Raw genomic sequence first — 18,949 nt, 5'->3', positions numbered from 1 at the left:
AAATGTAACCTTTTGAACGACACATTTATCTCACCACTATACAACCCAATTTAACTCTGTGATGTCCATGAAGTTAGCAAAGCGATCATTTTTGATGCAAATCATCATACCCTATCAAGTGAAAGTACCACACGACAGCGTTCATCCAGACCCTCAATCTCTGTAGGACAGCTAGCAAAGTGGCTAATGATGTCAATGCTTAAAACAACCAATTCATCAGGTTCGAAATCATCCAGGCACAACCGGACATCCATTGCTGCAAATTGTTGATAGGGATCCAGGGCAGCCTGCGCATCACTGAGCTCTCTGTACCACCTGACAACACAGAAGGTATCAGTTACGTTTGATCCTCTGCCAGGGCATGTATGCAGAAATATCTTCTGAATCTGCGCTGCACACGAAATCGAGCTTCCTGCAGTTGGGCACAACAGGACCTGGCTATTGCCAACATGCCGCCATGCAGGAGTGAGGTTCACGCCTTTGAACTTGATAGACCTCTTAGGCACAGCGTGCGGTTCCACTTGAAGATACTGAGAGACTGCAGGCTTGTCATAGTGCTGGTATTGCATGCCTTCATCCAAGGCGTTGAGACGTGAAATGAGACTTGAGTACACATCAGGGGACAGCTTGATGCGTTTCTTTGTTGTCTGCGCTGGTGATTTGGGGCCATCGACGCTAAATGCCATGGCGCTCAGATCCTGATGTAAAGTTCCCCTGAAATCTGCACCGAAATAATCCAGTGCGATGTGTTGCAAATCTGCGATGGCCTCAGGTAAGCTGTCGTGCGTAAGGGAAGCTCTGAGGTTGCTTCCTCTACAGAATGACTTCATGAACGATCGTTCCATTTGCCCTCCTATAATGACATATCAACGAACAATGACAGTCATTTTAAAATACAAACACCAACCAAGTCGGCGATTGGTTCTGGTTCGCTGTATGATTCCATTGAAGCGTTCAAAAGGAAAGGCCCACCAGCCATGCACAGGCCCAAATGAACGTAAGCACTCCAATAAGTGCTGAGTTGCATGGTTGTTATTGGTGCGCATTGCGTTTTCTCCAAATAACTTGATGGCGGTCTTCAGATAATACATGTAGTAGTTATCTACAAGCTGAGTATGAGTCTCTGACGTGGAGTGAGTAGTTGCCCAGCAAACAGTAATGACAAGTGAGAGGTAATTTCATAAAATTGTGTTGTTCTTCTCCCCCGCGCTGGATGTGCCCCACAACCGGCCAAGGGTGATGACAAGGTTGACCAAGCAGACAGTGCGCCATTGGTTAGCTTTGATTTTGCCATGGGAGGCACTGCCAAAATTTGCGGGTGCGCGTTTCAACCATGAAGGCATAGTTGTCTTAGCCATGTCAGACCATACCTTGCGCAAAATTCCTCTGTGGAGGATGGCAGGATTGGAAGTCTTGGCTGATGCGGTAGAAAAATCAGTGATTGGATGAGGAAGCACAGGAGGACAGCGGATTTCAACCTGCGGATGTGTTTTGCACTGGCATTATTTCAGAAATTGAGTATCACGAGATGCCAAAGGTACTCACCCACTCAAGCAGTGCATCAACGTAAAATGACTTTGGAGTCCTCGCTCTCTCCACACATCTGGCGGAATTGACATTCAAATTTATGCGTGGGGTAACATTGTTAGCCAGTGCCAGGGACGCAATGTATCCCCTGCGGAAGCGCATGAGACCTGTTCTTGAGCCTTTTTTGAGTGCATCAATGACGCCATCAAGCTGAGCCTGTTGTTCTTCTGGGATGTGGGGCCGGACATGCTCCTCTCCTGGTGGCTGAGCATCAGCATCGATGCCTAGGACACGCTGAACGTGATGTGCCAAATCCCCCAGGAAAAGATTATGCATTGAATCCAACACGGTGAATCGTGTCGGGTCCCAGTATGGTAAACGCAAGAGTTCCAACCAACGGATACTGAATTTGTTGTATAGTGCGTCCCTTATTTCTGTTGACAAGGCATCTCTCCACCGTATGGCAATGGAAAGGTGTTCTTGATAGGTACGATGCGACCATGTCGAGACATCGGTGTTCCAGATATCCTTGAATGACTGAAGGCAAAATGAGCAATATCTACCCGAATTGAAGCCGTGACCAGCAAATCCTGCCGTTTTCCGTGCAGCTGGTAGATCACATACAAGGGGGATGATAGCGGCTCGAATGACAGCACCAAAACCACGATTAAGCAAGCTCTTCATGAGAGTAATCCCAGGACTCCAGCAGCACAGCATGTCATCTATAAGCGGCCGTAGTAGATGGTTGAGGTGATATTGGTAAGGTTCACACAGACCTGGTATGATAGCGGCCAAATACACATTCTCTATTTTATAACGCAGGTGAGCGGGTAGGTTATGGCAAATGAGGTAGATAGCGCCGATAGAAGTGCTCTGTCCACCCTGCTTGGACCCAAACAGATTAAACCAGTCGATGAACATACTGAATATGAGATGTAGCTCCGATTGTGGGTTGTTGGCCTCGCCAACGAATGGTCTTCCATCAGGACCCTTTAAGTTTCGAAGGACAGCGCCATCCCAGATATCATACATACAAGAATCAGCTGGATTGAGAGACCACCATACATCACAACAAATATCCGGGCGCCTGAAAAGCCTGCCCAGCCATGATTTGAAAGGTTGGTACATATACAAGAGCCGTGGCTTGCGCTCTTCGCCAGATGTGGATTCGTCAAAGAGATTTTCTCCGCAAGGCTTATCGGATGGAGTTTCACGAAATGAGCATCTGTCAGGGATTGTATCACCCTTTTCTCGACCCTTCGGCAATGGGCCGTAAATGCTATGGTCCTTTGGGCAACAGACATACTCCTCTATGTCTGGATCAATGTCGATCATCTCCATAGCAGTGCGAATATCAGTTGGCCAGTGATCAGAGGCGGAATTTATGGTTTCAGGTAGATGTTTGTGATCTTTTATGTCGTCTTTAATGTCTCGGAGAAATCGTCAAAGACTTGAAGTGACTATACGACCCATAACGATGAGGAGAAATGACGCATTCTGCCGAGAGAGAGAGCCAAGTACATGGAGGAGTACGCCAATGAAAACACAAGACAGAAGCGAAACCGCCAAACTTTGAAGCGGGGCGGGTATATCGAAATGATGAGCTATTGAAAGTGTTAACAAACAAATTTGTCTCCGATTTTCGTACTTACAGTTATCATGGACAATGGGAAGCTGGCGCCGAAACTCCGTAGAAAGAACAGTGTTACTGGTTTTCTGGCGTAGCCGATTCTCACAAACAACCCTGTCTAAGTAAGCCTGGTGATCTTGAATTTCCTGCACCAGTGCCTTTCTAGTTGCCTGCACCAAGTCGTCTCCATCGCAGACAATAGCGTCTACCATTTCCAAAAGGTTATCTATGGCTAGCTGGTGCTTCAAAAACCGGCTAGAAACTGACGGATCCAAGGGGCCCGGGGTGGAGCTGGAATTTGAAGAGGGTTTTTCGACAAAATTAATGATGATAGGTGACGGCAAACGATGAATATGAGTGTGCAGGAGTTCTCGCAAAGATTCGAGTGTATTCATTGATGCACCTAGTATCGAAATCGATCATAAACACAGTACATAGCATAGAGAATTCCAGACCTACTGTGTGACGTTGAGATGCCCGACACATGACTACTGACCTCCAGTCCCTCACTCTTGGATGTCCCTCCATCATTTGTGAGCGCAGGCTCCAGTGGTTGGGCATTTCCATCTGACAGAATATCATGATATAAGATTTGCGATGACATTATATACAAGTACCTACCATGTTGTGACCGCCCTGTGATGAAAGTGTCCTCGTCAGTAAGCTTTTCAGCAAAAGTGGCAGCAAAGAATGTAGCATCAATATTATTTTGCTTCTTTTTAGCCTGGTGTATTACTTCTTGCTGCTCATGAACCTGGACGCTTGGCAGTGGGAGGAGTCTTCCTGGTCGCTCAACCTGGGTAGCGGGGTCTTTGTGTCGTTCATTGATGCAGCCAAGAACTTCACAGGTGCAAGGCTTTAGTTTGACCGGTCGCTTAAAGCTCTTCATGATACAGTTCATCGTGACGAGTCATAGGGCAATCCAGTAGTGGGTAACCCCAGATTTCAGAAAAGGAACAAATTCCCGCAAAAATTAACAAAGGCGTTAACCAACTTGAAACACGGATTTATAACTTGGGCGCAAGATAATTGCACAGCATATTGTAATCGTATCTATTTATATGCCCAATCGTCATCGAGTAGGTCATCATCCTCAGCGACATCCTTGACACACCACCTGGGGCCTGACACCGAAGTGTCAAGCTGGATGAACCTACTGCGTCCCTCTGGGGCCCGGGTACTAGGTATAGCGTAGTAAATGTGAGTCCAAGGATAACTCTGATCCAATATCGATACGAACGTGTTTGCATACAAGTAAGAATGCCTATTAGAGTCTCGATAGTAGTATCATCCAGCTGCGACTATATGATAGTAATTGGAATCCTTTTATAATGAAATACGACTTACTGCTTCAAACACGACAAAGATATCATCCAACAATTGGATGCCCTGCTGTCCTTCTGGAGGCATACGTACATGGACTCTATGGAACTGTGATGTGAGTTTGAAGCCTCCTGAGATTATGTGACGTACCACGTTGATCATCACCACCACAAATCTCAAGAAACCTGGAGATCAGCGAGTTAGTTTGTCCAAATACATGACTGTCCTCATTATGTGATTGAAGTCTATGTCATTCGAATCAGAATCAGAATCAGAATCAGAATCAGAATCAGAATCAGAATCAGAATCAGAATCAAAGTCTATGTCATCAGAATCAAGATCTATATTACCATAATGGTTTATGTGATAAATCACATACAGTGTGAGTATGGTATTACGCAAAAATTTAGTGAGTTTTCTCTTACCTGCGTCTTGACTGGCACTAGTATGCAGGGGTGGCGGCATGTTGGTACCATCATCTGGAGTAGCCTGGCAGCTCATTGATATCAGCAGAGATCATGAATATATGATGTGGGTTTGCCCTGTGTGTGCGAGATCGAAACTGAGTGAATCGACAACCATTCAATGTTGATACGTACCATATTTTATAGATTCAAGAATCAAAGGGGATTCATATGGAAACGAACAGAATACAAAGAGACAAAAAACCATTTTAAGGTATAAGGCGATCACAATGATGATATTATACTTAATAAGAAAGTGGTGCCACTCATTCCTGCATAAGCGCGTTGGTGAAAATGTGAAATGATGCCGAGAGATTGATGCTCAACAGACCCTCGAGGAATAACAGGGACGAACAAAAATGTGGACACTTCTTAGTTGAGCTTTGAATGCCCTGGAGTGATAAGGCAGCACAATAGAGCTTGACACAAGATGAATACTCTCACCTATGTGAATGGATAGGTAATGCCTTCTATCAGCATGAGTCGAGCTCGACGAATTAACCCACTCACAATCTGTCATGTAAGCTGATCAGTAGTGTCTTCCGTGAGCATCGACGAAGAATGAACACACAATAGTTAACTGTGTGTCACTGTTTTATGAGCAGTGGGCCAAGTGCATCCTCATTCTAGCTTGCGACTGTCCGTGGACTTGTGGAACACCAACGTGTCTACCATGAGATACTCCCCGGCGGTGCAGATACCAGCTGACCAAACCAATAATAGAGAAGTGATGCAAAAGAAACTAATCGATTGCCCAATCTCCAACCACGATCCTGTGTCATATGTCAATTCGATATGATCTGACCACCAGCTAGCCTACTCACCAGTATCCGTGATGTTCCGGAAAAACGTCATTGTCATTCCTGATCGAGATATTAGTGATCAGTGCAGGTCAAAAGGAACAACCCACCATCAGTGAGCATCAGAGCAATGAGGAATAGTGAGAAGGGTGGTAGGTGGAGTCTTGCATTTAAAGTGGCAAAAACAGCTGATAAGATCACATATGGAGCGACGATTTTGAATATCTGGCAATATTTCAGGCTTCCAGTGTAGAGACTCATGCCTCTCATGGTGTGATATGGCACTTTTCACTAGGGAGTTCATTGCACGAACTTGCAGCACCATTCTGTATGCTACCTGCAGCTATTCCTATACGAGGCGCAGCTTTCCCGCGCAATGCGCGCCATGCGCGCACCATTCCCGCGCTTTACGATGTATACACGCGCGCTTTCCCGCGCTTGAGCGCCCTATAGCGCCAGCCATCCAGAAGCATCCATCCACTGTCCACCAAGCTCTCTAGTGTGTATATTCCCATTTCTCTTATTTACATATCATTCCACCTCTATTTTTACCATGGACCCTTACTTACATATATTCTTACATACCTACTCGGTAGCACTTCGGCTCCGCATGACAGCGCTTAGGTGCCATATAAGCGCCAGCAGTACATATTATTAGGGACTGGACCTTTGGACTTGACTTTTTACTTCCCACTTTAGTTTCCACTTTACTAGACTTTACCTCTCACTTTATTTACCACCTACCACCTATCAGAATATAGTAGAAATCTACTCCTTGGCACCAAGCAAACTCACTCTTACTCTTTATCGTCTCCGCATACACGCGCGCACTTTCCCGCACTTCGCGCAGCACGTGCGCGCACCTGCGCTTTCTCGCACTTCGCTTCAGCGCACACTACCAGATCCTTGCTGCACTCGCTTCCCCTTTAGGGTCGAATGCACTTGTCGTCTCAGGTATAGCAGACTAGGCAATGCACAACCTTACAACATTCACAGATACAGTCTGGAGCATTGTTTTGTTCCTCTCTGTATTGTTGTTTCTACACCGGTATGCGAAGCAATGTTTGAAAAACCCACCAATAACGCTGCCATCAAGAATGGATTAAAAATTGGCACCAGACGGTACACAGGTTCCAAGTAGAACGATCTACAAGAGGTGAGCAGCAGAGCTGGATCAACTCGTCGGGGAAACTCACAAAATTGAAGCAACACTGGACATAGTCGATCATCAACATCAGCAACACGAGGGTCAGTCCTGTCCATCACTCACTTGCCGGTTCCAAAGAAAGCCACCTGAACGAAAAACAAGAAAAAGAGTGCTATTCTGATATGGTCAGTGTGAAACTCGTATCCTTGATTCTGCGACACGGCCCCAGCTCGATTCGACTGGACGATCGTTTCGACTTCTATCCACAAGAGTAAATTGCATGTGAAAGCGGCATAGAATAGGCCTTCAACACTGATCGAAAGAATAACGAAACAGACGCCAAAGCCCAGGAAAAGTGATATGATTCTTGAGGTTGGAGTGCTGTGCTGTGCTTTAGAGATGAATGGATATATCGACGATATAGCTGAGAAGTATAAAAGTCAGATGAATAACTGATGTCAGTTGATTAGCAAGGGTACCGAGTATGAGCCATGCTGAAGTTTGGACGTTAGAGGAAAACTGACGAAACCAAAAATGAAAGTAGATAAACAGACTCAACGCGATTCGAACTTGGTAAGATTTGACATGTGGAAGCGTCAATTATGACTCAGCAAGTAATTTACATAAGCACTGGTCATCCGGAAAATGCCGGAGACACTGTAAATAGATCGCTGCCTAAATCTGGGCGCTACTAAGTACACTTCGCAAGGTGATACAAGATCAAAGGTCAGTCGGTACACTTACTCATTCTCAATGATCGCTGATATCTACCAGTATGAATAACCACATCGGCGCAAATGTCAGAGGAGGCGGAAATGGAAACAGAAACGAAGGCAATCAGGTGCGTCGAGTAGCCATTTGTCATTTGCTTGCTCACCAAAAATCTCTGGCAGATCCCTCAGCACTTATTGCCACACGCACAACGGCCTTGCGACATCTCATTCAGGATGGCTGACGTGCACCTAGTGAGTAATGCACGTGTTCACGAATACGATATTAACACCATTCGAGGAATTATTATACATTACATGGGCTGGCGCGCGAATGCGCGTGCGCCAACAGATATACCAACCCGACGTACCGCTACTTCCCCACCTGCCGCCTCTGAACTGGTCAAACAAAGTACGGGCGATGATGGTATTGTGGATCGCAAGGGAACATCGCATGTCTGAGATGGAGATCCGAGAACTGGAGTATCTCCTAGGACTGAGAGGCACGTGTTAGTGCTTATAGGTAAGTCGTTTTGAAACCAAAAATTACAAATGGACTTACCCTCGTACAGAGGAAGGGCATCGAAAGATCCAGAGGTGCTGAGAGTGGGATTGAGAGTAGCTGTCATATCCCGCATTCCGGACCAACATCCGATGATGTTCCCACGCCTCATCCGGACCTCCGGACCTCCTGTCCATGTCTCCAGACCCAATCCTCTATCTGTCCGGATCCCTGTACTCCTGCATCTGATATCCGGACGCCAGATCTGATATCCACATCTCCGGATCTCCGGATCCGACCTATCTGTCATGTCCGAACCCAAACCTTAAATCAGCGCCCATCCCCTTATGGTAATCACCTGTCTCCGGACTTCCGAACATCCGGATCCGACCCACGTCTATCTTCCGGATCCGACCCGCGTCTATCTTCCGTGCCTTATCCCTTTGTATGTTCCTTCTTGAGTTAGACTTCCTCATTTTCCGTACCTCATTTCATTTCCGGCTTTATTTTCCTATGTCTTCATCTCCGTCTTCATTTACTATTTTCCGATAGACTAGTGTTTGACTTTTCTACATCCTCTGTCCACAGCCTCGCATAGCTTCGGACTGCGCTGACTGACTCTCCGTTAAGTCCTCTGTAGTATATAAACTCTGTAGAATCTTTGTACTTCCTCAGTCTGAATATCATACACATATTAGTCCTCACACTAGCCTTCACCCTAAGTCCTCGTAACAGTTCTAGTCCTCCGACTTAGTCATTATCCATCTCAGGCCTAGGGAGGAATTCCCTAGGCCAGAGCTCCGCTCCTCCGCTCCTCCGCTCCTCCGCTCCTCCGCTCCTCCGCTCCTCCGCTCCTCCGCTCCTCCGCTCCTCCGCTCCTCCGCTCCTCCGCTCCTCCGCTCCTCCGCTCCTCCGCTCCTCCGCTCCTCCGCTCCTCCGCTCCTCCGCTCCTCCGCTCCTCCGCTCCTCCGCTCCTCCGCTCCTCCGCTCCTCCGCTCCTCCGCTCCTCCGCTCCTCCGCTCCTCCGCTCCTCCGCTCCTCCGCTCCTCCGCTCCTCCGCTCCTCCGCTCCTCCGCTCCTCCGCTCCTCCGCTCCTCCGCTCCTCCGCTCCTCCGCTCCTCCACTCATCCACTCATCCACTCATCCGATCCTCCATTCCTCCGAGTTTCTGGAAGTTCCTCCGGAACTTTCCCATGGTCCTCTGGACCTATTCTGCTTCGGACTTTGTCCTTGCAGCCTGTTAAGACCATGCACAAAGGGTAGGACTGATTCCAAGGGGCTTGGCTTCAGCTCGTGCGCTGCGCCCCTTACCCGAGTATGTGCCCTTAACTTCAGAATGAAGTCCGGAGAAAGTCCAGTGAAGTCCGAAGGACTTCCGGAGGAGCGTGGGAAACTTCGGAAGGACTTTCCGGACGAGTGCGAGAAACTTCCGGATGAGCGCGGGAAAGTTCCGGAGGAACTTCCGGAAATTACGATGGAGTTTCGTCCTGACGGGGATATGTATAATGGCTACTCAGGACTCGTCCTGAGTAGAAGGAAACAGAGGAAAGGCTGCAAGGACAAAGTCCGAAGCAGAATAGGTCCGGAGGACCGCGGGAAAGTTCCGGAGGAACTTCCGGAAACTCGGAGGAATGGAGGATCGGATGAGTGGATGAGTGGAGGATCGGAGGAGCGGAGGAGCGGAGGAGCGGAGGAGCGGAGGAGCGGAGGAGCGGAGGAGCGGAGGAGCGGAGGAGCGGAGGAGCGGAGCTCCGGCCTAGGGAATTCCTCCCTAGGCCTGAGATGGATGATTACTAAGTCGGAGGAATAGAACTGTTACGAGGACTTAGTGTGAAGACTAGTGCGAGGACTAATATGTGTATGATATTCAGACTGAGGAAATACAGGAGTATCTACTGGGGTTTATATACTAGAGGCAAGTCTGTGCAGATCAGTAAGCAGAGGGGTAAGGCTATGTACGAGCATGTGGAAATGTATTAGAAAATAAGACGGATCATAGGAAATGAACTCGGAGATGAAATGAGGTACGGAAAATGAGGAAGTCTAACTCAAGAAGGAACATACAAAGGGATAAGGCACGGAAGATAGACGCGGGTCGGATCCGGATGTCCGGAGATGAATGCGTGATAGGTCTGGGTCCGGAACGCAAGGAAGATAGACGTGGGTCGGATCCGGATGTTCGGAAGTCCGGAGACAGGTGATTACCATAAGGGGATGGGCGCTGATTTAAGGTTTGGGTTCGGACATGACAGATAGGTCGGATCCGGAGATCCGGAGATGTGGATATCAGATCTGGCATCCGGATATCAGATGCAGGAGTACAGGGATCCGGACGGATAGAGGATTGGGTCTGGAGACATGGACAGGAGGTCCGGAGGTCCGGATGAGGCGTGGGAACGTCGTCAGATGTTGGTCCGGAATGCGGGATATGACAGTATCCCCCCTTTAAGGCCGAGCCCTCGAGGCTGAAGACTCAGGAAGTCCCGAACGGAGATTGCTGGTATATGGCAGAGGACAATGATGGATGGATTCCGGAGGATTGGTTCCTATGAGCTGAAAATCTCCGGAGGTTTCGGAAATGTTCCTGACACACACATGGTTCATTATGATGCCTAGTACTTCATCTGGAAACTGGACGTCATAGACGGTGGTGAAGAATGGTGATGTGATGTGAGGACAAATAGGTTTCCGGAGTGGAAGTCTGGAACACTTTGAGGATAATTCCGAAGGTGACTGGAAGTCCGGAAAATGCGTGGGAAAATCGGAGGAAGCTTTCAGAGCGGAGGAGGTTGTATCAGGACAGTGGAAATGCAGCGAGTGCAGGACAAGAGGGCAAGAGTGGATGCGATGCAGGCCTCTTTCTGATGTGACGGAGGAGTCCTGTGAGACATATCTTTCTCCATGAAGCAGAGCTTGTACTGAGGTACAGCTAAGGATAAGTGCATCATCGGAAATCCGGAAATTAGCCCCTATGACCGGAAAATGATCGGAGATGTAATCGCATGATGACTGATGAACTTCCGGAGTGCAGGAAGTGAGAAAGGAGTGCTATGAGGCATGATTTCCTTTGTACGGAGGTCTGAGGTTGAATGGATTTCGATCTGCGATGTGTGCTATCACTCGAGCCGGAAGTGCGTCAGAGGAATCTGCTGGATATGACTGTGAGCTTCCGGAAATTAGCCCCTAAGACCGGAAATGTTCCGGAGCTTTGGTTGCACACTGCGAGAGGTCATGGGCGGAGTTTCCAGGTGCACTGAAAGTTAATGCAAATAGCAGGATTTTGCACACGGTGTGAGGCTTTTTGATAAACACGCATGGTGGATGGAAATCCTGATGATGGGGCGGATGGATCCGAATGGTTCGGAGTAGGGCTATGGCGTGGGAACCAACAGGAGTCGGACGGAAGGATGATGATAGCAGAGGAATGGGTCGGAAACACGGAGATCAGAAACACAAAGGGTCAAAAACGCGGAGGGTCGGAAATGCAGAGGAAGGATGGGAGTGCAGAGAGGATGTCTTTCCGGAATATTCGATATCCATTGGTACAGCTGCTAGAGCAAAAGGATAGCTAGTGTATAGGCTCATAAAGGACGGAGCAAGCTGTTTGATGGGCCGGAGATTGCGTGAATTGACAACATCTGCAAAGACGCGATTTTCCGATGGAACTCCGGAAATGCTTTCCAGGAGGTTTCGGAAGGGATGCAACAGACCGGAAATCAATGGTCCGGAGGTCAACACTGGTCAGGTGGAGGTGGATACTGAAATGGGCCGGCTCCTTCTAGCTCGCAAGTCCTGCAACAGGCGACTGCGTTAACTAGGGATATATAGTCGGTTTTATCGGTGGAGGTGACACAGTGGACTTGGAAGTGGGTTTGTCAGATTAGGGTCGGATGTGGTCGGAAAACATGATAGGAGGTCCGGACGTAAGTGTTTGGCAATGCCAGGGTCTATGGTGAAATATCCGATGGGAGTCAGAACGGATATTGAGTCGGAAAAGCGGAGGAAGAGAACAGATCATCGGAGGAGATGTATGTGATATGACAGAGGTGTTTGCAAGTGGTTCGGAATTCCGGAGTTCCGGATGATAGGGGCTATGGCGTGGAAACCCATAGGAGGTGGATCGGAACATAGAGGAAGTGAGGTGGAAGTGCAGTCAAACACGATGGTACACTAGGCAGTGAAGTCAAATGCATCGGATGACTATCAATGGCCTAGAAAGATCATGGATGAATAGTTCCGGATGTATTCCAATGATATGCAATGTAATGTGCGCTTTTCCCGCGGTTTTCCGGAGCTGATCCGGCCGGAAATACGACTGAATGGTCCGGATAGGTTATGGGTCGGATAGGAAAGCTGCACATGCATGGATGATTGTGCAAGACAGTGGAAATTGTTCCTTTATGGGACGGAGCAAGTAAATTCCGGTGGAACACAAGCTGAAGAGGGTGAAGTGAATACTCAAGCGGAGTCCCTATCCCCCCTTTTGGAAGATGTTTCCAAACATCAATGGAGGAAAAATGGGCACAGGGTTCCGGCAGGAGCTTCGGATTTTCGGAGGAAACTGGACGTGAGTCACAAGAGTGAACAGAATGGAACGGAAGATACAATGCAACGCAGGACTGTAGTGCTAAAAACTTCGGAGGTATCACCAGTGCTTTTCCGGATCCGAAACAGATTCCAGAGAAGACACTATTGAATGGTGAGGGATTTTAAGACAGGAGCGGAAGCGGGTCCGAAGCAACTCCAAGCTATTGCAAAGTATATCCATTCCAAATGGAGGCGGTCCAGAGACAAGGGGTGCATTGGAGGTAGGAGTAGGAGCTTCCATGAAGAAAGCCACCGGAAATCCGGAGTATTGAGCTCCGGAAATAGGGGTAAAGGTCGGACATTGGTATCCGGAGAAAAAAGGACGGGAGGACAGATGGAAGGATTGCAGAGTGGAAAAGTGAGGACGGAGGATGGACAATTGTATAAAACATGTCCGGGCTATGGCATGGAATACCCATAGGAGTGTTTCGGATCCGGAGCAGGTGTAACTTGTCCTGGAGCGGAGGAGTGAACAGATCTTTTGGAAACATGGAGATTTGACAATGGAATGTACGGATGAGCTATAACGCGAAGGAATGCTTTGGTACTGAAAAGTCCGGACGTCCGAAGATATCCAAAGATATCCAGAGCTTATCCAAAGCTATCCAAAGCTATCCGGAGCCATAACACGAAGGAATACTTTGATACTGAAAAGTCCGGATGTCCGAAGATATCCGAAGCTATCCGGAGCTTATCCGAAGCTATTGGAGTGGACGTGGTATCAGTAACAGTAAAGAACAATCGCAAAGCATGTTTATTCTGATCCGGAAAAGTTCAGAGATGACAAGGAGCAAACCGGAGTTATAGATCGGAGGGGCAGAGACCTTCATCAAGAAAGCCAATAGAGATCCGGAGTTACAAACTTCCGGAAAATAGGGGTAAAACGCGGAGACGTTCGGAAAGTTGTTGATTCGGACGGGATGTCGGATGTAAGAACTGACAGGCTTCTGGAGAGGAACAGATGGTTTTCCAGGACCTACTTCCGGAGAATGAATCGGAGGAGCTCCGGAGTTTTGGTTCGAAGGTCCGGAGGTGGATAATGAAGCCAGGAAATGGTCAGGAATTTGCATAGGATGTAACGGAAGCAAAATTCCTATTTTCCCTTTCAGGAGACATTCCCAATGTCGGAGGAGAATCAACAAAGAATTTCCGGGCGGTGGAAGGGAAAATAGGGGCTAGAGCGGAGGAAAGAGTGCCATCCGGATTCGGAGGCAGGAACCTGAGCGGGCCTTTGTCAGAGGAATCAAAACCCGAACACTTGGCAGGAAAATCATCATGAAAGACGGAGTTCCTCTACAAGGAGGGTAGTGGAGACCAATACAAGGTGAATGCTAATCAGGTTGCGGATAGGAATGGTAGATAGGGGTCCGGACTTTGACCGGAGGAGGTGCCATCCAACATGGAGGCGGACTGGAAATCAACCAGTGGAAGGAAAACATGGCTAGTCCGAAGATAGGGGTTCCGCAAAAAAGCGGATTTGACGTCGGAGGTCTAAGGCATTTCCTGTAGTACCAATCGGAAAGGAGGTCTGCAAAATACCCTATTGATCAACGGATCATGGTGGGTGAGCAAGTATATTCTAGGTGGTACGAGGAGAATCCAAATGAGTTGAATGTTTGGGACATTCCGGAGTTGACTTTGCCAGTTCAGGAAATAGTTCGGAAACGGAAAACATCGGAGTTACAGGGAACTGTGGGGCGTCGGAAAGATAGGATTGGATCAGGGAATTACAGGACATCAAGTCCGAAAACCTATTTGTTCTGCCACGGAGGTGACAATCCTGTTTGGTTTCAGGACCGGAGTGTCATGATACTGAAGTGGAAATGACAGCAGAGCATGAAGGGTGGAAATTGAGCATTCCGGCGGATGTTTACAGATGCAGGGAATGGAGAATGAGCTCCGGAAAATCCGGAGTTTTCATCGGAAATGGGATACAGGAAAATGGAGGGTTCGGAGGAGGAATACACAGTTTCCAAGGGACGGTGTCGGATCCGATTTCAGGTATGATCTAAGGATTCAGTATACTCGGTAAGGTGTGAGTCTGAATATACTGTTAAGACCATGCACAAAGGGTAGGACTGATTCCAAGGGGCTTGGCTTCAGCTCGTGCGCTGCGCCCCTTACCCGAGTATGTGCCCTTAACTTCAGAATGAAGTCCGGAGAAAGTCCAGTGAAGTCCGAAGGACTTCCGGAGGAGCGTGGGAAACTTCGGAAGGACTTTCCGGACGAGTGCGAGAAACTTCCGGATGAGCGCGGGAAAGTTCCGGAGGAACTTCCGGAAATTACGATGGAGTTTCGTCCTGACGGGGATATGTATAATGGCTACTCAGGACTCGTCCTGAGTAGAAGGAAACAGAGGAAAGGCTGCAAGGACAAAGTCCGAAGCAGAATAGGTCCGGAGGACCGCGGGAAAGTTCCGGAGGAACTTCCGGAAACTCGGAGGAATGGAGGATCGGATGAGTGGATGAGTGGAGGATCGGAGGAGCGGAGGAGCGGAGGAGCGGAGGAGCGGAGGAGCGGAGGAGCGGAGGAGCGGAGGAGCGGAGGAGCGGAGCTCCGGCCTAGGGAATTCCTCCCTAGGCCTGAGATGGATGATTACTAAGTCGGAGGAATAGAACTGTTACGAGGACTTAGTGTGAAGACTAGTGCGAGGACTAATATGTGTATGATATTCAGACTGAGGAAATACAGGAGTATCTACTGGGGTTTATATACTAGAGGCAAGTCTGTGCAGATCAGTAAGCAGAGGGGTAAGGCTATGTACGAGCATGTGGAAATGTATTAGAAAATAAGACGGATCATAGGAAATGAACTCGGAGATGAAATGAGGTACGGAAAATGAGGAAGTCTAACTCAAGAAGGAACATACAAAGGGATAAGGCACGGAAGATAGACGCGGGTCGGATCCGGATGTCCGGAGATGAATGCGTGATAGGTCTGGGTCCGGAACGCAAGGAAGATAGACGTGGGTCGGATCCGGATGTTCGGAAGTCCGGAGACAGGTGATTACCATAAGGGGATGGGCGCTGATTTAAGGTTTGGGTTCGGACATGACAGATAGGTCGGATCCGGAGATCCGGAGATGTGGATATCAGATCTGGCATCCGGATATCAGATGCAGGAGTACAGGGATCCGGACGGATAGAGGATTGGGTCTGGAGACATGGACAGGAGGTCCGGAGGTCCGGATGAGGCGTGGGAACGTCGTCAGATGTTGGTCCGGAATGCGGGATATGACACAGCCTTTCCTCTGTTTGCTTCTACTCAGGACTTGTCCTGAGTAGCCATTACACATATCCCCGTCAGGACGAAACTCCATCGTAATTTCCGGAAGTTCCTCCGGAACTTTCCCGCACTCATCCGGAAGTTTCTCGCACTCGTCCGGAAAGTCTTTCCGAAGTTTCCCACGCTTCTCCGGAAGTCCTTCGGACTTCACTGGACTTTCTCCGGACTTCATTCTGAAGTTAAGGGCACATACTCGGGTAAGGGGCGCAGCGCACGAGCTGAAGCCAAGCCCCTTGGAATCAGTCCTACCCTTTGTGCATGGTCTTAACAAAGTCAATGTGTCCGTCAATCACCCGAACCCCAAAATTGTGGACTGCCGGGTTTCGGGGTTCGGGGGTCCCGGAACTCGGAACTCGGTATGAGACAACAAAAATATATTTCGGGGTTTGGAGGTTAGTAAAATGTTTATAGATATACGGAGGTTGATAGAAACATGTTTGAAAAATGATGTTCGTCTCAAATGTCAAATCTGAGTTCCGGGCTTTGGGACTCGGCACCCGGCACCCGGCACTCGGGGTTGGCACTGAAAATTTGACATTCGGGTGTTAGGGTGTAGGGTGATATCTACCTCAATCTACAGTTTCGAGTTCTGGATATCGGGACTGATTATTGAATCATTCAATTGTGGCATAGGTAACATGCATTGAAAAAGATTTATGTACATCTATCACTGAGCAATTATGTAGCCATTGCAACCTCCTCACCAGGAAGATCAACCTTCCCCTCAACATCCATATCCTCATCAGAGGAATCATATTCTGGCAGGAGGTTACCTGGTTCATTAGGGACCACAATATCGCCGGAGGATTCTGGCAAGAGGTTGCCTGGTTCATCCGGGAGCACAATTTCGCCGGAGGATTGTGGACCCTCAGGCTGAACTTGGGTGGGCTCAACCATGAGACCTACCATAGCAGATCCATCCTCAACCATCAAGGGTGTGGGTTCCATGACTGACATGTCCAAATCAATGAGGTTGGAAAGTGTGGAGGGGAGGGGTGAAATGGACGGGGGGGACCAGATTGATCAAGCAAGATTGTTGCATCGGCCGGTGTGTCCGGAAGTGAAAATGAAGGGTGCGGGTCGACCATCGTGCGCCGGGGCTCTCATGGAGGCGTTGCAGGGTATCAATCTTAGCATCCTGCTCCTGCACCCGAGCCTCAAGAATAGCGATGCGAGCTGCACCATCCCGAATCGCGATTGCCATGGAATGGAGATGCACGGCATGGGAAGACCGAACAGCTAAGTAAAAATAAGGTCAGCCGGTCATCAAAAGTGTGGGTGACTTACGAGCTGGCGCAGGTGCAGGTGCAGGTGCAGGTGCAGGTGTCTTCTTGGTAGTGATGGTCTTGCTGCGACCACGTGACTGCACCTGGGGTGTACTTGCAGCAGGGATGGCCGGAGTTCGGGACGGGCCACGAGATTGACTACGAGTCCGGGCCCTTGACCGGGAGGGAGACGGAGCAGTGGATGGAGCAGGGGCAGGTGTCTTGGAACACGTCCGTCCCGTGGTAGACTTCCCTCGGGTCCGTTTGGGCGGGGATCCCAGAGATGCCGGGTTGCATTTGATCTTCTTGGTGGAGCAGCGGATGCAAGACAAGCAGGGGAGGCTGGACCTCTTGTCCAAACGAGTCGCACAGGGCCAATTCTCCTTGACGCAATAATGGCAGGGGTTGTTCTGTGGTATCCGTTAGTAGATGGACTAGGGGAATTAATTGAGCACTCACTGGGCCGGGAATGGTGATATCAAATGTGGTAGTGGCCGGAGGGTCACCGTCCGAAGCGCTGGAAGTATCACCAGTGGACTCCTCAACTTCCGGACGACTGCCGGAGGTTGCCTGATAAATTGTAAGTACACATGTGAGTTCCGGGCGAGCTTGTAAGACTTACCCGAGCCTCGGACGACTGATGGGAGATTCCTAATGCGATGGGCATGAGTAAGAATGATACATGCGAGTTCCGGACCTGTCCGGAAGACTCACCATGACCTCCAGATGCTTGCGGCAGTCAGCTGTGGACACATGAGCATATATATGAGTTCCGGACGACTAAATCAGACTTACCGAAGCAGGCCCAAATGATTGCTTCTTGGGGGAACCAGGTGAACGAGGCAACTGGGGCTTACAACAATGGTGGAGAGCTGGGAAGGACGACCTCCGGCACTCCACGCGAAATCGGCTACAACAAATTGAGAGCATGTCACAAATGAGCCAGAACACATACCTGAACAATTGGGTCTTCATCATCTTCGACTCCACAAACGGCTTTGACTTGGGGGTCCAGTTGACTTGACACGCTTGTGACCCTTCATCGCCGACTTCGGAGGTTGGGAGGAGTGTCCAGAAATCATGGGGGACTTCCTCTTGTTGCTCCCTCCGACTTCCGGCTCCAAGTCAACAGAAATGGCCTTACCTTTCCTTTGTCCCGGAACTCGGAGGTCGTCTTGCCGGAAGGTCCGGCGACATTGCCGGCGACGACGGGAGGGGAGTGAATGACAGTGGCGGGGAAGGGACAGGTGCGGGGGAAGGGACAGGTGGAGACGGAAGATTGACAGTCAGTGGGCCAGTGGAAGGATTAGAAACAACAGGGAGATCACAGGAATTGTCACCCAACGCCTCCCAGGCACGGACCTGCTTGCGCCAGGCGTGTCTAGCCACCCGGGGATCATCATGGCCAATGCTGTGCCAGTTGGGCAACACCTGGGGAGTCATGGAACGCACCCTCATCAGCTCCTTAGAACAGGAAGCCACAATGCCAGGGATGTAATCCCCTTTCTCATGCACCCGGATGATGTCAGCCTACCCGGATATTAGAAACATCAATGGTAAACTAATTTAATAAGTGCAACTTACCAACGATTGGTGACCTGCCTTGCCAGAGCAATGTGGACGTGCACTGAGCCGGCCGGGACGTGCCGGCGCCGGCAATGACGCCCACAAGTTGAGCAGTGGATGCCTTGAGGTCGGCCAATGAAGAT

General features: G+C 49.2%; 4 protein-coding genes across 4 annotated transcripts; all 4 read right to left on the bottom strand.

The window, feature by feature from the left end:
- Nucleotides 1-104: 104 nt before the first annotated feature.
- On the bottom strand, nucleotides 105-1,863 carry HD556DRAFT_1430152 (uncharacterized protein; the record flags this gene model as incomplete). The annotated part of the gene is made up of 5 exons (XM_041304877.1): nucleotides 105-853; nucleotides 908-1,121; nucleotides 1,245-1,349; nucleotides 1,371-1,496; nucleotides 1,546-1,863. The coding sequence occupies 5 exons, from the start codon at nucleotides 1,861-1,863 to the stop codon at nucleotides 105-107; spliced, it is 1,512 nt and encodes a 503-aa protein (XP_041164475.1).
- Nucleotides 1,864-2,970: 1,107 nt separating this feature from the next.
- Nucleotides 2,971-4,981, bottom strand: HD556DRAFT_1304750 (uncharacterized protein; the record flags this gene model as incomplete). Its single annotated transcript, XM_041299694.1, has 9 exons — nucleotides 2,971-3,131; nucleotides 3,180-3,560; nucleotides 3,617-3,724; nucleotides 3,779-3,997; nucleotides 4,272-4,337; nucleotides 4,410-4,458; nucleotides 4,505-4,588; nucleotides 4,631-4,665; nucleotides 4,906-4,981. 9 exons carry the CDS (start codon nucleotides 4,979-4,981, stop codon nucleotides 2,971-2,973), a joined length of 1,179 nt encoding a protein of 392 aa, XP_041164474.1.
- Nucleotides 4,982-5,565: 584 nt separating this feature from the next.
- On the bottom strand, nucleotides 5,566-6,014 carry HD556DRAFT_1438730 (uncharacterized protein; the record flags this gene model as incomplete). The annotated part of the gene is made up of 3 exons (XM_041305867.1): nucleotides 5,566-5,717; nucleotides 5,769-5,807; nucleotides 5,855-6,014. 3 exons carry the CDS (start codon nucleotides 6,012-6,014, stop codon nucleotides 5,566-5,568), a joined length of 351 nt encoding a protein of 116 aa, XP_041164473.1.
- A 10,559-nt stretch (nucleotides 6,015-16,573) lies between these two features.
- Nucleotides 16,574-18,770, bottom strand: HD556DRAFT_1339447 (uncharacterized protein; the record flags this gene model as incomplete). The annotated part of the gene is given in 11 exon segments (XM_041302041.1): nucleotides 16,574-16,925; nucleotides 16,991-17,075; nucleotides 17,126-17,214; nucleotides 17,263-17,650; nucleotides 17,700-17,796; nucleotides 17,863-17,891; nucleotides 18,036-18,092; nucleotides 18,124-18,150; nucleotides 18,196-18,224; nucleotides 18,244-18,389; nucleotides 18,469-18,770. Coding segments are annotated over 11 exon segments (1,521 nt in total), but the record flags the coding sequence as incomplete, so codon positions are not given.
- Nucleotides 18,771-18,949: the final 179 nt, after the last annotated feature.

This window comes from Suillus plorans (assembly GCF_016647745.1).
Source record: "Suillus plorans strain S12 chromosome Unknown HD556scaffold_8, whole genome shotgun sequence".
NCBI lineage: Eukaryota > Fungi > Basidiomycota > Agaricomycetes > Boletales > Suillaceae > Suillus > Suillus plorans.
The sequence above is the reverse complement of the archived record's forward strand: the minus strand, read 5'-3'. Positions and strand labels throughout refer to the sequence as shown.